Raw genomic sequence first — 15,666 nt, forward strand, 5'->3', positions numbered from 1 at the left:
CTTCAGATGTCAATACAACATAACTATCATTTAAAGTTGAAGTATACATACCGCTCAGTTTGAGAAAACTTATTGTACTTTTCATGTTTTTCATAGGCGTTGAAGTGGAAAATGCATTCAAGAAACTGTTGAGAGAAGGTACCAGGGTTTCTTTTCAAGAGCAGGTGGACTAAACAGAACTCTGCAAAACTGAAATAAAACAGAAGTCAGCTTTATTACACATTTAAAGTATTAAACATGAGCCAGAAATAAACTAAAATTAATAGCAATTTAATGGCAACTTTCTTGTTATTACTTCATTAAGACAAACATAAATTCAAATGATAACAATAAAATACATGTGCATGCCAAGATCAAATAGAAATATCAAGGAAATTTAGAGCTAATCTCAGGTCTATAGGATTTGGATTACAGAATTGATGGCTTTGTTGCAAAGTTTGCAGACGATACAAAGTAAGGTGGAAGGGCAAGTAGTTTTGAGGCAGTAGATAAGCTACAGAAAGACTTACACAGATTAGGAGAATGGGCAAAGAAGTGGCAAATGGAATACAGTGTTGGGAAGTGTATGGTAAGTGAGAGGCTCGTCATGAGGCACATCAAGACCCTGCTGCCTCCATTACTGGACCCCCTGCAGTTTGCGTACCGTCCCAACCGCTCGACAGACGCCATTGCCATCACCCTCCACCTGGCCCTAACCCACCTGGACAAAAAAGACACGAACGTTCGAATGCTGTTCATAGACTTCAGTTCAGCATTCAACACAATCATTCCTCAGAAACTGATTGGAAAGCTGAGCCTACTGGTCCTGAACACCTCCCTCTGCAACTGGATTCTAGACTTCCTGACTGGGAGACCTCAGTCAGTCCGGATTGGAGGCAGCATCTCCAACACCATCACACTGAGCACGGGGGCCCCCCAGGGCTGTGTGCTCAGTCCACTGCTGTTCACTCTGCTGACCCACGACTGTGCTGCAACACACAGCTCGAACCACATCATCAAGTTCGCCGATGACACAACTGTGGTGGGTCTCATCAGCAAGAACGACGAGTCAGCTTACAGAGAAGAGGTGCAGCGGTTAACGGATTGGTGCATGCAGAGCCAACAACCTGTCTCTGAATGTGAACAAAAGAGATGGTTGTTGACTTCAGGAGGGCACGGAGCGACCACTTCCTGCTGAACATCGACGGCTCCTCGGTAGAGATCGTTAAGAGCAGCAAATTTCTTGGTGTTCACCTGGTCCCTCAACACCATAGCAAAGAAAGCCCAGCAGCGTCTCTACTTTCTGCGAAGGCTGAGGAAAGTCCATCTCCCACCCCCATCCTCATCACATTTTACAGGGGTTGTATTGAGAGCATCCTGAGCAGCTGCATCACTGCCTGGATTGGAAATTGCACCATCTCGGATCGCAAGACCCTGCAGCGGATAGTGAGATCAGCTGAGATCATCGGGGTCTCTCTTCCCGCCATTACGGACATTTACATTACGCGCTGCATCCACAAAGCAAACAGCATTATGAAGGACCCCACGCACCCCTCATACAAACTCTTCTCCTTCCTGCCATCTGGGAAAAGGCACCGAAGCATTTGGGCTCTCACTACCACATTATGTAACAGTTTCTTCCCCCAAACTATCAGACTCCTCAATACCCAGAGCCTGGACTGACACCTTACTGCCCTATTGTCTTGTTTATTATTTATTGTAATGCCTGCACTGTTTTGTGCACTTTATGCAGTCCTGGGTAGGTCTGCAGTCTAGTGTAGTTTTTTTTCTGTGTCGTTTTTTACGTAGTTCAGTCTAGTTCTTGTACTGTGTCATGTAACACCATGGTCCCGAAAAACGTCTCGTTTTTACTATGTACTGTACCAGCAGTTATGGTCAAATGACAATAAAAAGTGACTTGACTTTAAATGGAGAGAAAATACAAAAATCCGATGTACAATGGGACTTGGGATTCCCTAAAGGTTAATTTGCAGGTTGAAGTCTGGTAAGGAAAGCAAATGCAATGTTAGCATTCATTTCAAGAAGACTAGAATATAAAAGCAAGGTTGTAATGTTGAGGCTTTATAGAGCACTGGTGAGGCCTCAGTGCAGAAACTGGAGAGGGTTCAAAGGAGATTCATGAAAATGATTCCAGATTTGTCATATGATGAGCTTTTGATGGCTCTGGACCTGCATTCACTAGTATTCTATAGAATGAGGGGTGACCTCATTGAAACCTATTGAATGGTGAAAGGCCTTGATAGAGTGGATGTGGAGAGAATGTTTCCTATGCTGAGAGAGTCTAGGACCAGAGGACACAGCCTCACAATAGAGGGGCGTCCTTTTAGAACGGAGATGAGGAGGAATTTCTTTAGCTAGAGAGTGGTGAACCTGTGGAATTCTTTGCCTCAGGAAGCTGTGTTAGCCAAGTCTTTATGTATATTTAAAACAGAGGTTGATACTTTGATGGTCAGGGTATGAACGGATGCGTGGAGAAGGCAGGAGATTGGGGCTTAGAGGAAATTTGGATCAGCCACAGTGAAATGGTGGAACAGACTTGATGGGCCAAATGGCCTAATTCTGCTCCTAAATCTTATAGTCTTATCCTTTCCCAAATGACAATCATAGACCAAACTCGCTCTTACAATAATCTGTTAGTATTCATTTCTGTACTATCTTTTGATTCTAGACTTATTTTATGACGAACTCAATTAACCAGCACTCATGGTGGCATTTAAGCTCATGTTGTTGGATCAACAGTCCAGGTTAAAGGGTAATTATTCAGTAATTTAAGCAGAATGCTACTATAGTAACAGTGCACCAATTTTGATAGTCGATAGAGACTATTTCTTTAGACTTCCTTATTGTCATTAGTAAATAGATAGATAGATAGATAGATACTTTATTCATCCCCATGGGGAAATTCAACTTTTTTCCAATGTCCCATACACTTGTTGTAGCAAAACTAATTACATACAATACTTAACTCAGTAAAAAATATGATATGCAACTAAATCACTATCTCAAAAAGCATTAATAATAGCTTTTAAAAAGTTCTTAAGTCCTGGCGGTTGAATTGTAAAGCCTAATGGCATTGGGGAGTATTGACCTCTTCATCCTGTCTGAGGAGCCGAAGTTTCACATTCATCAGGAAACATTGTTTGAACATACAGATCTTTTTTATCCAGTTCCAAAAGTCGTTAAATATGCAAGTTAAAACAGGAAACACATGCAATTACAATCAGGATTTCTATACTTTTTGCATTAGTCACAGAATTATTGCAGCTCCATTCAGTCAAAGTTGCCTCCAAGGACAGCAACCTTATCAGCCCCATTTTCCCATTCTCTTCTCCCAAGTGCTTATCCAATGCCCCTCTGAACACCGAATGACTCCACTTCCACCTCCCTTACAAACACTATTCAGCTTACTATTCCAAATTGAATAAAGCAATCAAATACATCCCCAAAATTTTAAATATGTGTCATCTGAAGCCATTGGATTTTGGAATGCTACATTTCAGAAACAGGACTTCGGTCCACCTAGTCCAGAGGTGTCGAACTCAATTGCACATGGGGCCAAAACTCAAAGCACACTTTAGGTCGCGGGCCGAACAGGATAAACATTTATTGAACACACTAAAACTAAACATTTTTTGAACATAAATATGAATAAAAACAGACAGGAATATTATTCCAGAAAAAATAAACTAAAACTTTAAATAACTTAAATATTTTGCTCTCCATAAAAATATCTCCTGTCAGTATTATACAAGTTAGAAATATGAGCATGCTGCAAAAAAACCCTGAAAATATAAATAAAATTTGTGCTTTTCAGCAAAAGTTAAAACAACAACAAATCAAAACACTCAGTTTTCTTTGCTCTTATGCCGTTTTGTCAGAGCTGGATGCTTGGCATCTTTTCTTGGCAATAAGTTCGTTTAGGTTTGGTGTAAGGTTCTGTGTTGTGGAGATTCTCAGGATAGATAGATAGATAGATACTTTATTCATCCCCATGGGGAAATTCAACTTTTTTTCCAATGTCCCATACACTTGTTGTAGCAAAACTAATTACATACAATACTTAACTCAGTAAAAAATATGATATGCATCTAAATCACTATCTCAAAAAGCATTAATAATAGCTTTTAAAAAGTTCTTAAGTCCTGGCGGTAGAATTGTAAAGCCTAATGGCATTGGGGAGTATTGACCTCTTCATCCTGTCTGAGGAGCATTGCATCGATAGTAACCTGTCGCTGAAACTGCTTCTCTGTCTCTGGATGGTACTATGTAGAGGATGTTCAGAGTTATCCATAATTGACCGTAGCCTACTCAGCGCCCTTCGCTCAGCTACCGATGTTAAACTCTCCAGTACTTTGCCCACGACAGAGCCCGCCTTCCTTACCAGCTTATTAAGACGTGAGGCGTCCCTCTTCTTAATGCTTCCTCCCCAACACGCCACCACAAAGAAGAGGGCGCTCTCCACAACTGACCTATAGAACATCTTCAGCATCTCACTACAGACATTGAATGACGCCAACCTTCTAAGGAAGTACAGTCGACTCTGTGTCTTCCTGCACAAGGCATCTGTGTTGGCAGTCCAGTCTAGCTTCTCGTCTAACTGTACTCCCAGATACTTGTAGGTCTTAACCTGCTCCACACATTCTCCATTAATGATCACTGGCTCCATATGAGGCCTAGATCTCCTAAAGTCCACCACCATCTCCTTGGTCTTGGTGATATTGAGACGCAGGTAGTTTGAGTTGCACCATCTCACAAAGTCCTGTATCAGTTTCCTATACTCCTCCTCCTGTCCATTCCTGACACACCCCACTATGGCCGTGTCATCAGCGAACTTCTGCACATGGCAGGACTCCGAGTTATATTGGAAGTCTGATGTGTACAGGGTGAACAGGACCGGAGAGAGTACGGTTCCCTGCGGCGCTCCTGTGCTGCTGACCACCGTGTCAGACCTACAGTCTCCCAACCGCACATACTGAGGTCTATCTGTCAAGTAGTCCACTATCCAATCCACCATGTGAGAGTCTACTCCCATCTCCGTTAGTTTGTGGCTTAAGATCTTGGGCTGGATGGTGTTAAAGGCACTAGAGAAGTCAAGGAATGTAATCCTCACAGCACAACTGACCCCCTCTAGGTGAGAGAGTGATTTGTGCAGCAAATACGTGATAGCATCCTCCACTCCCACCTTCTCCTTATATGCAAACTGAAGAGGATCCTGGGCGTGCCTGGTTTGTGGCCTCAGATTCTGTATTATCAGCCGCTCCATGGTCTTCATAACGTGCGACGTCAAGGCAACAGGTCTGAAGTCATTCAACTCCTTTGGTTGTGGTTTCTTCGGTACCGGGACAATACAGGATGTTTTCCACTGTCTGGGTACTCTTCTCTGCTCCAGGCTCATGTTGAAGATGCGCTGTAGTGGTTCTCCCAGCTCAGTCGCACAGGCCCTCAGTAATCGTGGGGAAACTCCATCCGGTCCAGCCGCCTTGCTGGTACAGATCTTCCTCAGTTGACCTTCCACCTGTGCAGCCGTAATCCTGGGCGTGGGCAAGGTCTCCTGTGAGTGGCTATTTTCCTGTGAGGGAAGTAAGCCTGGTGTGGATTTCTGCGGTGAGGATGAGATTGAGCTGTCGAACCTGTTGAAGAAGTTGTTCAGCTGGTTCGCTTTCTCCACATCTCCACTTATGTTCGCCCGCTTTGCACCGCATCCAGTGATGATCTTCATCCCATCCCACACCTCCTTCATGCTTTTTTTCTGCAGCTTTTGTTCTAGCTTCCTCCTATACTGCTCCTTTGCCCCCCTTATCTGTACTCTGAGTTCCTTCTGAACTCTTTTAAACTCCAACCGATCACCATCTTTAAAGGCCCTCTTCTTCTGGTTTAGGAGGCCTTTGATGTGACTAGTGATCCAGGGCTTATTATTGGGATAGCAGCGAACAGTTCTAACAGAGACAACTGCATCCACACACAAGGTTAATATAGATGGACTGCAGGTGTTCATCAGTGAGACGACTCCTGTGTGATGTTCTGTTAATCTTCATCACTGAGAAAAGCTTCTCACACAGATATGTGCTACCAAACATGCACAAGGTTCGAGCCGCATGTAGACGGAGCTGAGGCATTGCTTCAGGAATGGAGCGAATAAACTGTACGGGCCCTGCAGTGTCGTACTTTGCCTTTAGTGTCCCATTACACTGCAGCTCTATCAGCTCCATCTGAATCTGTACAGGTGCAGTTTCCACGTCGACGGCAAATGGGTTGCGAAGCAGCTCGAAATTAAGTTTTTGTGCTTCAAAGTCACCAAAGCGCCGTGCAAACTCAGTGCGAAGTGCGCTCAGTTTATCAGCAAAGTGCACATTTGGGAACATCATTGCGCCGACCTGGTTCAACATTACTTGGCAACAGGGAAAATGAGGCAAGTTGCACTGGTGCATTTGTGTCTCCCATAAGAGCAGCTTCACTTGAAATGCCTTCACTGCATCATACATGTCAGTGATCATGCGGTCACGTCCCTGGAGCTGAAGGTTTAAGACGCTGAGATGTGTTGTTATGTCAGCCAGAAACGCCAACTCACATTTCCACTTTTCATCCCGCAAAACTGTGGAGTCTTTTCCTTTACTGTCCATGAACTGACAGATTTCCTTGTTGAGCTTAAAAACTCTATTGAGAACTTTCCCCCGACTCAGCCAACGCACCTCTGTATGATAAGGAATGTCGGCAAATTCTGAATCTATTTCCCGCATAAAAGACTGAAATTGCCGGTGATTTAAACCTTTAGCTCGGATAAAGTTTACGGCTTGTGTTACAGTGCTCATTACATGCTCCATCTTTAGGACTTTACCACACAGCGTTTCTTGGTGTATGATGCAGTGATATGTTGTTAACTCACCAGTACAGTTCTCCTCCTGCATCTTTACCCGCATCCTTCCCACTAGTCCACTTTTTTCACCGCACATCGCCGGTGCTCCATCTGTTGTAAGTCCAATAAGTTTGTCCCAGGGCAATTTCATGTCGGTTACACTTTGACATACATTTTCAAAAATGTCTTTTCCTGTCGTTGTCCCGTGCATCGATTTAATGTTCAATATTTCCTCTGTAACGCACAAATTGGAGTCCACTCCTCGGATGAAGATAGCCAGCTGTGCAGTGTCCGTCATATCAGCACTTTCATCCACAGCAAGCGAGTATGCAATAAATGGGTTGCTTCTTTCAATCAACTGTGTTCTTAAATCAGTGGCTATCTCACAAACTATACTCAGCAACCCATCGGTTTTGAAAGACTCTTTTTTCAGAATCAACTTTTCTCTTCGCCATTGTTAGGGGTTAGCTTTGACTTCAGAATAGCGTTGTATACAGCAACAGACGCTTCACACGGGAATGTTCCCGGGTAGCCTATCGGCAGCTGTTGCGCTGCATTATGGGATCTGTAGTTTGTGTGTTATCAGCGCTTCATATCGCCGGGCCATTAATAATTAAAATAATAGATCTATCTAAAATGATCTCGCGGGCCGGATATAATTGTACGCCGGGCCGGATATGGCCCGCGGGCCTTGTGTTTGACACCTATGACCTAGTCCGTGCCAATCTGTTATTCTGCGCAGTGACCCGCACCTGGAGAATCGCCTTGCGTAACCCTCCCATCAATGTATTTATCAAACCTTCATAAATGTACAATCAAATCCACACCCACTGCTTCTGCTGGCATCTCGTACCACATTTTTGCACTATTGATAGTGTGGAGGGCTGTCAGAGGTTACAGCGGGACATCGATATGATGCACAACTGGGCTGAGAAGTGGTAGATGGTGTTCAACCCAGATAAGTGTGAAGTGGTTCATTTTGGTAGGTCAATAAGATGACAAAATATAGTATTAATGGTAAGACTCTTGGCAGTGTGGGGGATCAGAGGGATCTTGGGGTCCGAGTCCATAGGACGCTCAAAGCAGCCGCGCAGGTTGACTCTGTGGTTAAGAAGGCATATGGTACATTGGCTTTCATCAACCGTGGGATTGAGTTCAAGAACCGAGAGGTAATGGTACAGCTATACAGGACCCTGGTCAGACCCTGCTTGGAGTTTTGTGCTCAGTTGTGGTCACCTCACTACAGGAAGGATGTGGAAACTATAGAAAGGATGCAAAGGAGATTTACGAGGATGTTGCCTGGATTGGGGAGCTCGTGGATAGCCTAAGGCTTTTTCCCCAGGGCTGAAATGGTTAACGCGAGAGGGCACCGTTTTAAGGTGCTTGGAAGTAAGTACGGAGGGAATGTCAGGGACAAACTTTTTTTATGCAGAGAGTGGTGAGTACATGGAATGGGCTGCCGGTGATTCTGGTGGAGGCGGATACAACAGAATTGCAGAATTGGTGGATGTGGGTTTGATTTCAAGATTTAAGGGAAATTTGGATACATACGTGGATGGGAGGGATGTGGAAGGCTATGTTCTAGGTGCAGGTCAATGGGAATAGGCAGAACTTTACCTTGGCATGGACTAGATGGACTGAAAGACCCATTTCTGTGCTGCAGTGTTCTGCGACAATGAATTCCTCAGGGCTGTCTCCCAGGCCCAACCATCATCATGGACCTTTGCTCCATCGCAAGATCAGAAGTGAGCACAAACGCTTGCAAATGAAAGGATATTGACCTGAAATGTTAACTGTTTCTTTCTCTACTGATGTTGCCTGACTGATTAGTATTTCCGGAACCAACATATTTTATACTTTTCAATATTCATTGATCCATCAGCTGAGATTTTGCTTTTTTTTTTTAAGTACAGGTGTTCTTGTACAGATTCAGCTATAAACCTCTTGGAATTTCACCCTTCCTCTGTCATTTGTCAAAGAAAAAAAATTGTTAACTTATTTTATCTTAAGTTTCACTAAAAGCCAGTTACCTCCGTATACTTTCATCTGAATCCACCAGAACACTCACAAATCTGAAGAAGAGAGAACCTTTCCATTTTATGAATTCTTCCTGAAAAGGGAAGAAACAACAAATGCCATGAAAATGATAGAAATGGACCCAAAATGTTAACACTCTCCAAAAGTGATATTTGGCCTGAATACTTGCAGTACTATTTTAAAAATTGCATTCCATGAGACTCCACAGATGAATGAGTGGCTGTGGAGATGTTGCAGGGGACAGGGTTTCAAGTTCTTGGATCATTGGAAGCTTTTCTAGGAAAGGGGTTACCTATATGAGGACAGGTTGCACTTGAACTAGAGAGGAACCAACATCCTGACCAGGAGGTTTGCTGATGCTACTCAGGAGACTTAAAATAGTTTACAGCGGTCTGGGAGCCAGAGCCCCAGGTCAGTGGGGAAGGATCCGACCAGGAGGTAGACGTCAGGGCAAGTGTTGAAAGGCAAAAGGGAAATAACAGATATGATGGGTTGGATAGTTTGGTGCATATATTTTAATGTTTGGAGTATTTTGAGTAGGGGTGATGAACTTAGAGCATAGATCAGTACATGAAACTACAGTGCCTATAAAAAGTATTCATCCTCCATGGAAGTTTTCATGTTTTACTGTTTTACAACATTGAATCACAATGGAGTTAATTTGGTTTTTTTGACACTGACCAACACAAAAAGACTCTTTCGTGTCAAAATGAAAACAGATCTCCACAAAGTGATTGAAATTAATTACAAATATAAAACACAAAGTAATTGATTTCATAAGTATTCACCCCCCCCCCCTTTAATATAACACACCAAATCATTACATCATCACTGGTGCAGTCAACGGTTTTAGAAGTCACATAATTAGTTAAGTACAAATCTGTTTTTGGAGACCAATGTGCAGTCAAGGTGTTTCAATTGACTGTTGTAAAAATACACCTGTATCTTGAAGGTCCAACTGCTGGTGAGTCAGTATCCTGGCAAAAACTACACCATGAAGACAAAAGAACACTCCTAGCAACTCCAAGAAAAGGTTATTGAAAAGCACAAGTTAGAAGATGAATACAAGAAATTTTTCAAGTCAATGATTATCCCTTAGAGTACAGTTAAGTCAATCATCAAGAAATGGAAAGAATATGTCCTCGTTGTCCACGGGAATGGTACCAGAGGATTGGAGGGAGGCGAATGTTGTCCCCTTGTTCAAAAAAGGTAGTAAGGATAGTCCAGGTAATTATAGACCAGTGAGCCTTACGTCTATGGTGGGAAAGCTGTTGGAAAAGATTCTTAGAGATAGGATCTATGGACATTTAGAGAATCATGGTCTGATCAGGGACAGTCAGCATGGCTTTGTGAAGGGCAGATCATGTCTAACAAGCCTGATAGAGGAGGTGACCAGGCATATAGATGAGGCTAGTGCAGTGGATGTGATCTACATGGATTTTAGTAAGGCATTTGACAAGGTTCCACACGCTAGGCTTATTCAGAAAGTCAGAAGGCATGGGATCCAGGGAAGTTTGGCCAGGTGGATTCAGAATTGGCTTGCCTGCAGAAGGCAGAGGGTCGTGGTGGAGGGAGTACATTCAGATTGTAGGGTTGTGACGAGTGGTGTCCCACAAGAATCTGTTCTGGGACTTCTACTTTTCGTGATTTTTATTAATGACCTGGATGTGGGGGTAGAAGGGTGGGTTGGCAAGTTTGCAGACGACACAAAGGTTGGTGGTGTTGTAGATAGTGTAGAGGATTGTCGAAGATTGCAGAGAGACATTGATAGGATGCAGAAGTGGGCTGAGCAGTGGCAGATGGAGTTCAACCTGGAGAAGTGTGAGGTGGTACACTTCGGAAGGACAAACTCCAAGGCAGAGTACAAAGTAAATGGCAGGATACTTGGTAGTGTGGAGGAGCAGAGGGATCTGGGGGTACATGTGCACGGATCCCTGAAAGTTGCCTCACAGGTAGATAGAGTAGTTAAGAAAGCTTATAGGGTGTTAGCTTTCATAAGTCGAGGGATAGAGTTTAAGAGACGCAATGTAATGATGCAGATCTAGAAAACTCTGGTTAGGCCGCACTTGGAGTACTGTGTACAGTTCTGGTCGCCTCACTATAGGAAGGATGTGGAAGCATTGGAAAGGGTACAGAGGAGATTTACCAGGATGCTGCCTGGTTTAGAGAGTATGGATTATGATCAGAGATTAAGGGAGCTAGGGCTTTACTCTTTGGAGAGAAGGAGGATGAGAGGAGACATGATAGAGGTGTACAAGATATTAAGAGGAATAGACAGAGTGGACAGCCAGCGCCTCTTCCCCAGGGCATCACTGCTCAGTACAAGAGGACATGGCTTTAAGGTAAGGGGAGGGAAGTTCAAGGGGCATATTAGAGGAAGGTTTTTCACTCAGAGAGTGGTTGGTGCGTGGAATGCACTGCCTGAGTCAGATACACTAGTGAAGTTTAAGAGACTACTAAACAGGTATATGGAGGAATTTAAGGTGGAGGGTTATATGGGAGGCAGGGTTTGAGGGTTGGCACAACATTGTGGGCCGAAGGGCCTGTAATGTGCTGTACTATTCTATGTTCTATGGCACAGCCATAAATCTGCTTAGAGAAGGCTGTCCTCAAAAACTGAGTGACTGTGCAGAAGGAGACCTTTTACCAAAATGTATTATCATACATTTCCCAACACTGTATTCCATCTGCCACTTTTTTGCCCATTCTTCTAATATGTCCAAGTCCTGCTGAAATCGTATTGCTTCCTCAGCACTACCTACCCCTCCACCTATCTTCATACCATTCGTAAACTTTTGTCACAAAGCCATCAATTCCACTATCTAAATCAATGACAACCAATTTGAAAAGTAGCAGTCCCAATATTGATTCTTGAGAAACACCACTAGTCACTGGCAGCTGTCATGTACCCCGTGACTGGGTTACCAAACCAGCAGAAATGGAATAATACGTTGGAGTCTGGTGGTACTGTAACTAAAAGTGTTTATTAGTAAACTAAGTAATACAGTACAATAAAATGCAAATATACATATAAAACAGGTTAGGAATGATCTATACAGAAGTGTAGAAATATAAATCAAAACCAAGTCTAGGGGTAAATGAATAGTCTTAAGATGATGCAGAGTTCAGTTCAGTTTAAGTCGAGGTAGTTGCTATTGTACCATTGGAGAGAGAGCGAGCGAGCGAGAGGTGAGCAGTTGCAGCAGGCAAACCTTCTGTTGTCTTCTTGCTCTGTTGTGTTGTTGTGGTCACCAACTGTGACCCCTCCGTTCCCAGCCAGACGGTTCTTCAGTGGTGAGCCTGTCACCCAGGCGAGGGTGGACACACACACAAGCCCCCACCGGTCTGACTTCACACACTGTAGTCTCTGATCGATTCCCCCGAATCGATCCTCCAAGCCCCCACCTTCCTGTGGGTGCACAATGCACTTTCAGTGTCCCGTGGCGTGTCTGAGCAGACCTGCTTTTTATCTCCCCTGCCGGGGTACCAGCCATCCATCAACTGACCATGTCCATCAAACTGGGCCACTCCTTGTTGTCTCAGCAAGAATGTTAACGAGCAAAGAAGAGTGTCCTTGCAGCAAAGGTAAATAATCAGTGAAGAAGCCATAATACTAAATTATGTGTGTCTCTCTCTCATCTGTGTAGGATGCCTCCCCCCCCCACCTTCTTCTCTCTCTCTCTCTCGTTAGCAGCACAGTGTCCAAAAGCCAGTATCATTCTCCCAACATTTTAAAGTGGTTGTCCACAGAAAATATGAACCCTAGGGGTACATAACACAGCCAACCAGAAAAGGCCCCCTTTATTCCCACTCACTGCCTCCTGCCTGTCAGTCATTCCTTTATTCATGCCAGTATCTTTCCTGTATCACCATAGGATTTTAATCTTGTTAAGTAGCCTCATGCGTGGCAACTTATCAAATGCCTTATGAAAATCCAAGTAAATGTCATCCACTTCCTCTCCTTTGCCCACCTTGCTTATTCCTTCCTTGAAGAATTAGAACAGATTAGTCTCCAAGTACCCCAAAATTTTATCCTTAATAATGGACTCCAACACTTTCCCAACCACTAGGGTTAGGCTAACTGGCCTATAATTTCCTCTCTTTTGTCTTCTGCCTTTCTTAAACAGTGGAGTGACACTTGTAATCTTCCAGTCCTCCAGTGTAGCAACCAGGGTGCCCAACAGTTCCCCATGACTTCCAGCATGGAACAAGTTCATGCAATTTAATAATGAAGTCAAGTACACCCTCTGAACTTTCTCTACAGAGCTACACAGAAAACAGGTCATGCAATGACACAATGCTGGCATTTGAAGTGTTGCACACTCGAGTCATTTGCCAAGAAAGCTAAAAATGACCTTGATAGTGGTCTCATTGCATCTTATAACATTTCCAAAATGATAGCAAAGTGTGGAAAATCCCATACAATTGGCAAAAGATTAATAATGCCTGCTGCATCAGAAGTGCTCACCATTTTTCTCAAAATGGATACCAATATTTTAAAATGAATTCCTCTGAGTAATAACTCTGTAGCTCGTCGTACTGACAAAATGAGTGAAGGCATTGAGTATCAACTATGCACAGAGCTACAAAAAACAGAATTTGGCATACAACTGGATGAGTCAACTGTGGGACATAATGAGGCATTGCTAATGGAATATGTACAGTTCATCAATAATGGAAAAGTCTGTGACGAAGTTCTCTTTTGTAGAAAGTAAAAAACAAATATCAACAGAGAATCCATCTATCACGAGCTCAAAATATATATTGAGGATAAAAGTATTCCGATTAGGAACATGATTTCTTGTGCAACAGATGGAGCACCATATATGACAGGTCGGCATGCTGGTTTAGTGGCATTTATGAAAAAATAAATTCCAAGTCTGCTTGCAATCCATTGTGCAAGTCATCATCAACATCTCCATAAGACGTAGGTGCAGAATTAGGCCATTCAATCATGGCTGATCCTTTTTTTTTCTCCTCTTCAACCCCATTTTCTGGCCTTCTCCTGTAACCTTTGATGCCATTTCCAATCAGGAACCTATCAATCTCTGCATCAAATACACCCAACGACCTGGCCTCCACAGCTGCACGTGGCAACAAATTCCACAAAGAAATTTCTCTGCATCTCTGTTTGAATGGATGCCCTTCTATCCTGAGGTTATGCCCTCTTGTCCTACTTTCCCACCATGGGAAACATCTTTTCCACAACTACTGTCTAGGCTTTTCAACATTCGAAAGGTTTCAATGAGATCCCCCCTCATCCCTCTAAATTCCAGAGCCATCAAACGTTCTTCATATGATAACCCTTTCATTCCTGGAATCATCCTTGTGAACCTCCTCTGGACCCTCACCAATGCCAGCACATCTCTTCTAAGATGAGGGGCCCAAAACTGTTCACAATACTCAAGGTGAGGCCTCACCAGTGCCTTAAAGCCTCAGCATCACATCCTCCGCTTTTGTATTCTAGTCGTCTTGAAATGAATGCTAACATTGCATTTGCATTCCTCACCACCAATTCAACCTGCAAGTTAACCTTTCGGGTATTTTGCACAAGGACTTCCAAGTCCCTTTGCTTCTCAGATTTGTGGATTTTCACCCCACTTAGAAAATAGTCCACACATTTATTTCTACTACCAAAGTGCATGACCATGCATTTTCCAACTTTGTATTTCATTTGCCACTTTCTTGCCCATTCTCCTAATCTGTCTAAATCCTTTTGCAGCATACCTGTTTCCTCAACACTACCTGTCCCTTCACCAATCTTTGTATCATCTGCAAACTTGGCAACAAAGCCATCTATTTCATCATTTAAATTACTTATATACAATAATGTAAATATTATATTATAATATTTTAATATTTATATATTATTATAATATTTTTATATTATATATAAAAAGAAGTGGTCCCAACACTGACCCCTGCGGAACACCACTAATCACTGGCAGCCAACCAGACAAGGATCCTTTTATTCCCACTCGCTGCCTTCTTTCAATTAGCCAGTGCTCTAACCATCTTTCCTGTAATACCACAGGTTCTTAACTTGGTAAGCAGCCTCATGTGTGGCATTTGTCAAAGGCCTTTTGAAAGTCCAAAAATACATCATTCACTGCACCCCCTTTATTTATCCTACTTGTAATCTCCTCAAAGAATTTCAACAGGTTCGTCAGGCAGTTTTTTCCCTGAAGGAAACCCTATTAACTTTGTCCCATGTCACCAAGTACTCCTTTACTTTGTCCTTAAGAATTGACTCCAACATTTTCCCAACCACTGAGGTCAGGCTAACTTTTCTATCATTTCTCTTCTGCTGCCTTCCTCCTTTCTTAAAGAGTGGAGTGACATTTGCAATTTTCCACTCCTCTGGAATGCCACCACAATCTCTAATGCTACCTCTTTCAGAACCCGAGGGCGCAGTTCATCTGGTCTGGGTGACTTATGTACCTCTTTGTCTTTCAGCTTTTTGAACACCTTTTCTTTTGTAATGGTAACTGCACCCACTTCTCTTTCTTCACACACTACAACATCTGGCACACTGCTACTGTCTTCCACATTGAAGACTAATGCAAACTACTCATTTAGTTCATCTGCCATCTCCTCGCCCCCTGTTATTATTTCTCCTGCTTCATTTTCTAGCAGTCCTATATCCACTCTCATCTCTCTTTTACTTTTTACATACCTGAAAAAGCTTTTACTATCCACTTTGATATTATTTGCTAGCTTGCTTTCATATTTCATCTTTTCCCTTCTAATGATTCTTTTAGTTGCTCTCTGTAGGT

The 15,666-nt window shown here is 43.0% G+C and overlaps 1 protein-coding gene across 3 annotated transcripts in view; it reads right to left on the minus strand.

Annotated features, from left to right (window-relative positions):
• The window catches only part of ncapd3 (non-SMC condensin II complex, subunit D3), a 252,013-nt gene that overhangs the window by 59,331 nt on the left and 177,016 nt on the right, over positions 1–15,666 (minus strand). For all 3 annotated transcript variants that reach the window (XM_073030150.1, XM_073030151.1, XM_073030149.1), the window contains 2 exons: positions 8,884–8,963; positions 52–189 (listed from right to left, as the gene is read on the minus strand). In XM_073030150.1, the coding sequence (XP_072886251.1) occupies positions 52–189; positions 8,884–8,963 (218 nt within the window). The remainder of the gene's footprint in view (positions 1–51; positions 190–8,883; positions 8,964–15,666) is intronic.

The sequence above is a fragment of the Hemitrygon akajei genome, chromosome 26 (genome assembly GCF_048418815.1).
Source record: "Hemitrygon akajei chromosome 26, sHemAka1.3, whole genome shotgun sequence".
Lineage (NCBI taxonomy): Eukaryota > Metazoa > Chordata > Chondrichthyes > Myliobatiformes > Dasyatidae > Hemitrygon > Hemitrygon akajei.